The following is a 12,162-nucleotide window of genomic DNA, read 5'->3' on the forward strand; positions in this document are numbered from 1 at the left end:
TCAGAAACAAAGAATGACATGGACAAGCTTTTTGACTTTAATGTACAGATCCAAATCCACTAATGTTTTCAAGTATTTCGCTGTGAAGGACTGGTTCATCATAGAAGTCTAGGATGTGTGCAAGTAGAGGATCTGTAACAATAAAATAATCTGTCTGTTTGCTTATAGTCTTTCTCGATTTGTTCTAAAATTTATATGTCAGCGGGTTGGGTTTATTAGCTAAACGGATAACGAACAATTAATTTTTTTGTGCAGGCACGGTAAATATGGGAAAGAAGGCTATGCCGAAAACATCGTTTGTGAGTACCATTTCATTGTCAAGTCTGTTGGCGTTTTAAAATTTCACAAAATTCATCTCGATCAACCATTATCGACCAAGTTTGGTAATTTTGAATCATTCAATGAATGCAAGCAAGCAGCTCATCCCGAGCGAAGAGACCGCGACTACATTGAACTAAACGTTGAGTTTGCTAATGGGAAATCGAACGTTTTCTGTGGGCGACCAAATCGACACATACATCGTCTAATAAAGAGTATGGATTTGCCTGTAGTAAACGGTCAACGAGAACTAGTCATCACTTTCTGGTCAGATAGCTCACAAACAGGAAATGGTTTCTATGGCTACTATTATGACAAGAAGCAATCTTAAAATTTATTAATTAAGTAATTAGGCAAGGCCAAAGACATGTACAACTACAGTGACATAAACTGAAAATAAGTCTTTAATTGTGCCTAAAGACTTTTGCTAAAGAGAAAGTGTTTGATTTTTGTACACTATTTAGGTTTTATTACGGTCTGGTTTGTATATAAAGCAGCTGTACTAGTAAAGTACACATAGTCATTGGCTGGTGACATTAAGTTTACATGACAAATAGATCGAATGTAAGATCACGTTTCAGTAAAAGGTCTAATTAATTATGAAGTATAAGAAGCACCGGTGTATAGCGTGGTTTCAAGTTTGGGGCTGTCATCCACGCTGCAAATGAAGCCACGCTCATTTTATACTTCTTACTTCTACAGTATAAACGTCGGCCATTACAGGGACAGTGTAATGGACAAAGATGCATCTGACTGTTTGGTAACCTGAGAGAAACATGGTGCTTTTGCTTGACACGCCTACAAATTGAGATTGGACTCGATCTGGAAAGGGTTTAGCTCATCTCTCCCTCCCGACGCTACTCCAGTGGTCTGTTTGTACAGTGACGCCAAAACGCGAAAAATAAGACTGTACAGACTGTATCTTCGAATGTAATGCCCGTACCTGTCGCAAACATCTCAAACAGGGAAAGACTATAATAATTATGTATACAACTCACAAACACCTGCATGGAAATAATTATAGCAGTTAAGTCAAACTTGGAAGTCTTGTTGCTAACGTTCACAGCAATGTTCGTACCATTCTAGGGTCTAAAATTTCACATTGAGACAACCTAATTTTAGTCTTAGAAACACGCCAAAATTGTTTACGACACATGTATATTCTTGATCCTAGAGGGACGACAAAATATCGAGATGACGTGTGCATGGCCATGGTAATTAGTTAGTGGATGCAGCAACATGTCGGACGAGACGTTACGTAAGAGAAGGGATATGGCAGACTACATCACGCTATTTTCTAAATTGCTCGATGGGCTGCACACTTGTTAGAGTGCAACAGTACAAACAACGGATGATTGCATGTCTGTATACTAATTAAAAGAGAAACTGCTGTGTACAATCTCGATTTCAGACCCTGCGGCGTGCCGCGTGAATAATCATAGACATGCATTTGTCATAACGTATAATTAAGCTAACATGTTAATGTTATTACATTCAAGAGTTGTTTTATTTTTTGGAAATTACTGGATTAGTAGTTACCCAAAGCTATCAAATGTTGTTACGTTAAAAACGTATACATACATAAGATATATATATATATATATATATATATATATATATATATATATATATAGCTAGGTATCTAGATGTTGCCAGGCACGTAATTGGACAGCAAGATGATAACAAGCTCACCGTTACTTGACCTAAAATTTAAATTCAGCAAGGTCGTGCGTCATTGTGGCAAATTTTGTCATCACAGCTTTAAGCAGCACAACATTCTGCTAATTAGACCATTAATTGTTGTCACAGATCTCAGCAACTTCAGTTTTGTATTATAAACGTACGGCAATGCTTCTCTCTCCTCTGAATTTGTACTGCTGACGTCGCACTGGGGAGAAAGTATGCACAAACCTGTTGTATATTAATTAATGCACATTTAGATGTTTTTCAAATTTCAGCTACGTGCAATGTTTCAATGTGACAATTAGCAAGACTCTTTGAAAAGATCGATAACCTTATCTATAGATATAATTTACACGCTGGAGAACTGAAGTAAAATTCGAACTCTTGTTGTAGCTAATCATGTCTATAGGCTTAGGCTAGAACATGTTTTTGAAACAGGAGGACCGGTTGCAGCAGTATTGCTATCTTAAATTCGCAACATGTTTTCAGCTCTATATATACTGATTTGTAAGTTACTTTTTGGCTGGATCCGATAGTTTTAATTTTTGTTTGGATTTACTATTTTTCGTGCTTTACTATGCTTACGTCTTCGTCTAGTTTGTCTTCTAGATGTATGTAATGACATAACAGTGCTGAACCCTAGCTATAGGCGACGAGAAATTGACAGTTCCAGGTACTTTAGGTGTACAGTAGACTTAGCAATGTGCTTCCAAACGCACTACAACGCAGGAAACTTACCAATGGCGTGTGTTCCTAGACACTCAACGATTGATTTTAGGTTAATAGCCTAGGGTTAACAACACCAAACAGTTGATGCATATGTACTGGCACGCACCTACAAACCTTTTTTTGCAAGCATAAACAAATTAATTAACACCACGTTCACGCCACTAGACACAAGCATCCCAAAACTTGTTTAAACAGATGGCTGAGTCACACTAAACACTTGTTTATACAGGTGGCTGAGAAAGACAGGCAGTCTTATCATCAAACCAGAATGCAAGAGAGCGACTCATATAGAGCGAAGAGACCGCGATTATATTGAGCTGAACGTCGAGTTTGCGAGCGGTCGATCGAACGTGTTTGCGGGCAGCCAAACAGGCACGTGCACTGATTGATACGTCCCAAGGATTTACCTATGGTAGAAGGGCAACGAGAATTGGTCATTACGTTCTAGTCGGATGGGTCTTTAGTTGGGCATGGTTTCTATGGATACTTCTATGACGACAGAATAAAAAACAATCACCTACATAATTAGTTCAAATCATTTTATTGACTGACAAAAGCAAACCTATTTGACGCAGCATTCATTATACATACGTATATGTAGTATGGAATAGGCTAGTCTCGTGTGGCCATATAACTATAGATCAAGTTGTGTACAGTTGCTATATGTAAAAACAAATTAATAGGCTGCATTACCGTCAACGTTTGGCGAGGCGTAGAAAATAGAGACATACAGTATATAGAGACATGCACATCAGAAACATTCTCGAATTACGTCGATCGATGCTTGTGACCGCTATGTTCACATGCATCATCAGTAACAGAGATTTTAGATAAGGACTATTTATCTATTCAGATTAGATTTAGTTCAAAGATTTGTCTTTTCGCAACTGCGCTAGCTTACGCACATCCGTGCATTAACTTAACCTGTACACGCGTACGGTATCATGCTGGACATGCATGCGCGTACAATGTTTAGCCAGCGATGTTTGCTGATTGCATAAAGTTATCTGATTTTTGGAGCGCTGTTCATTCCACAGACCTTATCGCAAACAGTTTTAACTCTATCATAACTGAATCGCGAAGATACTCATAATTCCGAACGCCTTTCTGCATGATAGACTTGACTCTACAGTACTATGTACAAACGGCAACTGTAGATATAATATGACAAAATTGGGATTATTCAAATCGGCCATCTATGTCTCTTTTCCCCTCAAAACTGCATTTGTGACAGCAAATACTCTAAATGGCCATATCTAGATTCTCATGTAGACTTCTTTTTCAGAAACATTTTTATGCAATCAAACATTTAGCTGCGTTCGATTTGAGCGAATCCGTGCAAGAATCTTGTTCCAGAACTGTACGGCGTCTTCACTGTGGGCTAAAGTGACAGCGGGTAGTTTGATTTCAACACGTTTGTTATCATGTGTTCTCTAGACTAAACAGCGTGACACGGTACGTGTTATGTTTAACACAGCATGTGTGTGTTGCTTCAACTCATCATGTGTTGATTCAAACCTCACTGTTTAGTTCTACCAGGAGCATATAAGCTCCGGTTCTACACAGTGGATGTATACGTTATTTCAACACTCTACATCTGTGTTAGCTATATCAACCAGTGCGCATTTAATTTAATTAACATTTGTCTTGTGTGTTACTGCAACATTCTTTTTACAGTGCTGGTTTAGAGTTAGGCAAGGAATCCGACCATCCACGATTCTCTGTGTGTAGATGCTCTTAAGATTATGGCTGCGGTACGCGAAGGTGTTCTTACTTGTGCAGCGTTACTATGTAGTTGACTCCCGCTGTTTATCATTTCAATGATGTTTTTGCATAATAGTGTTTAATATCTCCAAATTTTATGTATACTAAGACAGTGTTCTATCAGACCTCTACATCATTATGGAAAATAGGGTGGGATGGTTCTTATACTAAAAGTTAATTAATCACATTGAAACTTGCCTAGATCAGACAGCTTGAGATTGATAGGTTCAACAATCGATTTACGTACGGAGCTGTCGAGCGGGGTTCTAAATAATAGTTTTAGGTCCTGTATGGAATTTCAATTTAAAAATCAACTATTAAATTTAAAATTAGAAATTTAATTAACTGAGTATTAGAACGACGTTAAAATAAATGGTTGTTTATTTGCTGCATAGATTGCCATTTTGGGGCTACTTCAAGATCATATTCCTTGCATGGGCAATGTATGGTGCACTTCCAAAATTAATATGACTACTTCTTAGAGTCCTAGTTCTTACAAATACCGAGACAGGGTAGACGGCACAAGTTATAACAGACCAGTACCTTTGCAAGCATCAGTTATACTAGTTTCAAAAAGTGTTTCATGTCAGACTCTACCGTAAAATAGTAAACACTTAGCATATGTATACATGATACCCAAGGTCTATATTAAGTAAATTTCAAATATTTCTTTGCTACTAGCAAAAGCTATTACAGAAAATTGAGAACAACGTCACAGAAATCACATATGAAGACATACATTTTAGTGTTAGCAAGTTATTGTTACTTCGAGTTCAAGACCATCTCCTTTCAACTACAGTAGTCACTATGGTTACAATAAAGTGAAGAAAAATGATAAAAGCAAAGTAAGAAGTAGACTGACGAAAGCCAAAGGCAGCCGTCAGTGCACCAGAAATTGGTGAACACAAAGCTCCTGAAGAAAATGTTGCTGCATTTATTAGACCCGATACGACTGCAAACAATGAAATATTCTTTTCATAGTCTCTTGCAACAGCAGTATCAATCATGTCTGCAGCTGAAGGTACTGTAACCATAGCCATTCCGACTCCATTCAGTCCCATTGCTAAATACACAAACCAAGGTCTGGGAGAGAGAAATGGAAACACAAACGATGGACCAATCAGTAACATTGAACAACCTTCCACTAGTAATCCTATAATCATTACAGGTCGTGGTTTAGTGGTATCTGCTAGTACGCCAACAGCGATTGCTGATACAAGATAGGCTCCTCCCAATATAAAAAATGTCATGCCAATTTGAGATGCACTCCAACCAAATGTATTGGAAAGAAACACTGGAAGAGAAGTTTGAAAGAGTGCTGAAGGTGCAAATGACAAAAACTGGCTCACACAAACTACGAGTACAGGCATCATCTTTACCAGTGACCACATGGTTGCTTGGCTGTTAGAGTCAGTTTGTCTGAATATTATGTCGGTGCCTTCTGCATCAAAGATTAACAGCAATGGGACAAATAGCAGCAACACACTTCCAATGATAACAAAGGGAAAGAAGAAACCCTCACTGTCATACAAAAATCCCCCAAGTGGTGTACCAGTAATATAACCAAGAGAAAGAGATAAAGCCACGACAGCCCAAATAGTAGCTATACGAGAAGAAAACATATCGACAAGCACTGTACTTGCAGTTGTAGTAAATGCAACTTGTCCAAATCCCATAACAAAGTTGATAGCTATACTGAGTCCAATAAATGACGCCCACGTGTCTATGTTACCGACGAAGCCAAAAATGACGGTACATCCTCCAAGGAGGAAAGGCCCGGCTGTGAGAAGAAATCGAACTCCAATCTTGTTCATGTACGCTCCAACAATCATTGATCCAATCACAGCAGACAGCTGAATGCTGCCCACCACTACACCAACCTCCGTGTCCGCTGTTGACCCTTTCTTTTTGGCGGCCACTTGTGGATAGAAGGGAGACGACAAAGAGATGCAGATATAGGTGAAATAGGCGCACACTACCAACACGGTCGCAAAGACAAACCGACGTAAGCGTGGTTGTGAGCTCGTAATACTTTCGCTGCTTTTCTCAATCTGGATGCTTTCTTGCTCATTCATAGCTAAGCGACGATGCGTCCAAGGCAATGCATAGTCGAGAGTACCAATTGGAACAAAGGCAACACATGCCCGTATAGAAGAATCCCTAGACACAACAATTACCGTAAGAAAAATATATTGTACTAGTACTACCCGCCCCTATGGGCGGTGGCAATCTGGGCGGTGGCAATCTATCGTTGTACGCCACTTCTGCAAAGAAGACGCACCTTCCGTGACACACGGACGCACGCACGGACGCAAAAGCGGCCCGGTGAGCCGGCGCATCTTGCACTCTGGGAATTAGAGGATGGCGTACAGTGGCTGACGAGCGCACGTCACATCCGCGTACATAATCGGTTAATGGATTGAGCAAACAAACTCCGGCTCATCTCATTTCAGAACGCCAAAGTCTACAGCCAGCTATGGCGTGCGATCTCTGCCAAAACTCCCACAACGCAAACAGACGTCGGGAACACAACGCAAACAGACGTCGGTTGCATGCACAACGCAAACAGACTTCGGTAGCACAACGCAAACAGACTGCGGTTGCACAACGCAAACAGACTGCGTTAGTACAACGCAAACAGACTGCGGTAGCACAACGCAAACAGACGTCTGTGTAGCACAACACAAACAGACGTCGGTAGCATGCACAACGCAAACAGAAATCGATAGCACAACGCAAACAGTAGAAGCTGCAGAAGTTCATTTCTTTTGCCCGGTCAATGCGTATTTATGATAAATTGATAGTGACGCATAGTCACTCTAGAGAACAAGTCTAGAATCATTTGAGAAAATAATGGGTATGTAGGGATGGGTATGTGAGTGAGGCGCTACATAGCCTGGCTGACAAAAGTGAAATGTGACGCTTTTCCTAGACGAACTAGATTCTGAGACTAATGTCAGCGTTAGTAGTCTGGCTACAATTCGGACCGTTTACATTCTAGTGTTAGGTGGCCGGTGTTCTGAGATTTTTTACTGAGTTATAAGAAATCTGGATAGAACGCGTTTGGATACTGTGTATGGGCAAGCAGCAGGATGTACGCATTGACCTTCTAGCAGACAGTGATTCATTTGGCATCGACGTCTATTTGGCAATGAAGGATATTGCCTTATCTCAAATAAGAGATCTTTGAATAGAATTTGGCTTAGTATTGAGTTGTCATGAAATTTGACTAGCAAATGATTTTCCCTACCCTGCGACTCTGTAAACACAGACGTCTGTTTGCGTTGTGGGAGTTTTGGCAGAGATCGCACGCCATAGCCAGCGCATCCAGACGATGCAGAGCTGATGATGGCGCATCCAGACGATCAATGCAGATGAATCGCAGATTGGTTCACGTCACCACCGCATACTCGGTCAATTGATTACACAAACTCCCGCGCATCTCAAATCTCCCGCGTATCTCAAAACACGTCAAATCCGCATACTCGGCACTTCCGCGAAGACACATTCGTATAGCAATCTAATTTTAGGTTAATTTCAGCCCCCAAAGCAATCCGACGCGACCGTTCGTCTCAGACTATAGTATGCATTTCCAGCATCCCCATCTCAGATTCTTCCCACCTAAAACGTCATGATCTATTCGTGGAGAATGACTTCACTTTCGCGAAGACACATCAGCGCATCTCATTTCAGACCGCCAAAGTCTCGTCTCGGCCGTCGGAGTCACTCCGGGCGAAATCCGATGCGACCGTTCATCTCGGAATCGCGATCTCGACCGGCCCGCCGCGTTTCGCGACGATTCGAGACCGGCGTCGTGTCGATCGGCGCGTTACAGACATACATGTGGACAGGTGGACAGACAGACGAAGTGGGCGTTTCCGAGCGTTAGCGTATTATATATAAGATTATTGAGTCTTGTAGTCACGACAACAGATGCATTTACATCCGTACACATGCATGTGCAGCGTAGAGCGGCTGTAACGCTGTATGATAAAAAGTCTAACTTAATTAATAATTAGTAATTACAACGACAGTTCCGCTCTCTATTATCTACTAGCTAGCTTACTGTTCCGATCTTCGCACGGGTAGATTAGATTAGATCTCATTCGAAGCCGCGGACAGAGTTTTCCTAAAGTTAATTAATTTAACGTTGTATGTATGCAAATTTATCTTGTTGCATGAGTATCTCGTTCTGACTTTATCATTAATTAGGTATATCTCGTTCATGCACAAGCATTTTACTTCGTTCTGACGAATTAGCCGCCGTGGACAGAATTCTCATGAGGAATTTCGTACAGAGTTATATTATGATATTCCGTTGTTGGATCGATTATCTCAAAGTAGATCAAATGCTTGCCGTTACATGCAGATCCCGTTCTTTGCCCGGGCTGCTTTGCATTATTGATTGTTAGTTACTAAAAATGGTTTTCGTTCGACAGTCTCTACGTGTCGCCACTTCGAAGACGTTGCTGCCGTCGTGGAGAACAGATGTATCCAACAGGCCAGGTATTCGAAGCGCGCACACGGGCAAAACGCAGAGAGACGTATATTTTCAAAGACCAGGGTATACTAGATATATTGCTTGTATCGACGTTACCCGCATAATAAACAACACTTTCCGCGCGTTCCGTCCGAGGTCAAGAAGGGGCAGTTTAAATTAGGTGGAGATCCGATGCTCCGTTCCAGAGACATTCGCGCGCGAGCGGGGGCGGGTTCGATCCGCAGGAAATCGCGACAATCTCACTTTCGACTTGTATGGATTCGGCGTGTGCAAGCCAAATTCGGTGGAGCTCAAACTCGCTGTTTTGGAGATCCTTTCCTATACACACAGACACACACACACACACACACACACACACACACACACACACACACACACACACACACAAACACACACACACACACACAAACACCTCTCTTTTATCACCAACACAGTAGCATTGATATGTAGGATTGCGTTTGTGTTCAATTCTTCTGTAAGAGCGGGTATCGGTATCAACCGTTTATGCTACAAAGCTGATTTCTATACCAAACCTCTGCGCTTGCAACGGAGCAGGTCCATGCATGACTACTCAAATTTGTCATTGCAGTGCATGGCCTGGCCTTCTCTCGAGGGACCGACCCCCGCGTAAAATTTCTCGATGACGCGAACCCTACACCTTCTAGTTCATTCGAACACACGCCCACACCAGCTCCGTGTAGACTCTTGTCTGAGTCGTCGCCCTCCGCAGCGCTTCCAGCAATCGAAGACTTTACGCCAGCTGATTGAAGCCGCGCTCTTCTACCGCTAGCGTTTCTCTCTAATTCTGATTGCATTTGCACCGAATCCAACCTACACGTTTTCTGTACCGAGCGCTACACGGGGAGTGTGTTGATTTCTAACCAATGCCTCACTGTCCACCTTACCAGTAATTTGCATACATTGTACTGTACATCTGCTCGCGTACACCGTTACCACCGCACATATCTATATGCTATCTATCTATTAACGTAAAGAATGCTACATAGCTCTCTCTAGCTATGCACGATTCAATTGCTTCCTCTCTAAGACTTTGGGAACAAGGGCGTCGCTACATACATAAACCTTCAAAATTGAGGAGGCCAGCTGATACGGTTTAACTTCTAAGAGACCCTGTGTCTGCATGTGTCATCTAAGAAGCCACACCTACTACTATTAATAGCTTTCCCAGGTCCATGCATAGCGACGCCGTTGGAAATTTAATTAATCAACAAGGCGTCAAGAAGGGCAGGGCCTGCGGAACAGCATCTGTCGCTTCTATAGTTGTCAGTGAAATGTCCCTTTCCCTTGTTATAGATAACTAGGCAACTAGTTCTAGTTCTAGATCACAGTACTTAACACTCTCTCAACACAGTGCTGCCACGCCCATCACTTGATTTTCAGCATCGTTGCCCGCCAAACTCTGCAAGGTTGTTGTCAACAAACTAGCTAAGAAAATTAGAGACCAACGACCACAAAAAAAGACAAAAACTTTGCAGACACGATTTACAGACTAAGACACTTCCAGCATCAACGCGTTTAATGACCACGCCTATCAATCTTGTAAAACGCGATGCAGCTACCCATGACTTCTGTGACACTGCACCGTGTCGGCGGATGCAGCGGCTTGTGACACGTACGATCTGACGCGGTGACAGGAATTGCACTAGACCAAGAGACGGGTGATGAGAAGACATCGTGCACAGTAGACACTATACACTAACATGTCCAGGCGATAGTCGACATTCTCTATTATCTCTAGATAACGCAACCAGTAAATGCGAGTAGCAAATCAGCTTGTACTGTATAGTTAGGTAGGTAACTACACAGTCACATATTTTAATCTAAAATGCTCACGGGGAACGCAACGTGCACGCGTCCTAGTTACCGCAGTCTAGTTGAGTATCCGTCAACATCGTTGTGCCTCATATCGCGTACGCAGCGCAGCAAGCGTCGATCATATGGTGGTGTGAAAACACCCATTGATCCAACGACTGAGCTAAACGTGTCTACATGTCGTAATTGTTGGGAATTTGCTTGGTCTCACTCACGGTATAAAGCTCACAGCTAAGAGTCAGTTTGATCATTGTCGTTTTCAAGAATCGCAGCAAACTCTTCGCGTTTGATCATGAATGTGTGGTATCACTTTGCTCTCGGCTTTCTCCTGGTATCTGGTCTAGGCTTCGTTGAGAACGTATTGGCGGGAAAGTAAGCGATACGTTGGCAGCTGACATTATATACATCATTTCATTGATGTGTTTCGTTGCTGCTATAGCTACGCGCAGTGCTTTAATGTAGTCTCAAGAAGAACACAAAAGGTTACGTCTGATTTACGGTATGGCACGTGCAATTTAATGACTTGCTAACTCTTTTAGTTTGTTGTAAGTCTCACTTGTTTGATACTCTAGGCTTGTGGCTAAGACCTTTTATGAAAAGGGAACGCCTTTGGGCGAACCATTTGCTATCTCTGATTCAATGCAAGTTCTCGATTCTACCGAATTGTGAGCATCAGGATTTGATGTCATTTTATCTTTGCATGTTTCTACCGTACACTCTCGTTGTCGTCGTAATGTTGTCTTGCATGTATTTCCCTAATTTATCGTTTAATGGAGTGGTGTTTTAGTGTGATATTAGCGGGTTTGTTTTAGTGTAAGATATAATAGTAGCTAGTCTACAGGTTGGTGACTACGTACACTGAAATATAAGTATTCCATTAATTACTAATTAATGTATTGTCTTTGCATTTCATACGGATCTTGCCACTAGCTAATCGATACAAATTTGTTGCTTTTCGAGATTAAATTCGCATTAAAGGAAATTTTTGTATCCTTGCATGCAGAATAGCTTCCATACAAGAAGCTGCTAGTGCGATGGACTATAATCCTGGATGTTCTCCACTCCAGTGGCTCATTTGTAGACCCGGACTACTGCAACCACTCTAGTACGATGATTCAAAGCGTTATCTCGAGTAGGTCTTTTTTACACAATTTACTTAATTAACATTCATATAATTAGTATTTAGTTTGTCTGCGATATTTACACGCTATACTTGTAGTGTTCCTTGCTGTCTGTCAATACATATATTTCAAGCACTGAACTATTAAACATCAACTGCAAATCACTATATAAAGAAAAGTCCAACTATGCACAGCAATTACAAGCTCTTAAAG

General features: G+C 41.5%; 1 protein-coding gene across 1 annotated transcript; it reads right to left on the reverse strand.

Annotated features, from left to right (window-relative positions):
* Positions 1 to 5,130: 5,130 nt before the first annotated feature.
* LOC134195824 (MFS-type transporter SLC18B1-like) lies at positions 5,131 to 6,586 on the reverse strand. The gene has a single exon (XM_062664908.1). The coding sequence runs from the start codon at positions 6,567 to 6,569 to the stop codon at positions 5,268 to 5,270; it is 1,302 nt and encodes a 433-aa protein (XP_062520892.1). The 5' UTR covers positions 6,570 to 6,586; the 3' UTR covers positions 5,131 to 5,267.
* Positions 6,587 to 12,162: the final 5,576 nt, after the last annotated feature.

This window comes from Corticium candelabrum, chromosome 20 (assembly GCF_963422355.1).
Source record: "Corticium candelabrum chromosome 20, ooCorCand1.1, whole genome shotgun sequence".
NCBI lineage: Eukaryota > Metazoa > Porifera > Homoscleromorpha > Homosclerophorida > Plakinidae > Corticium > Corticium candelabrum.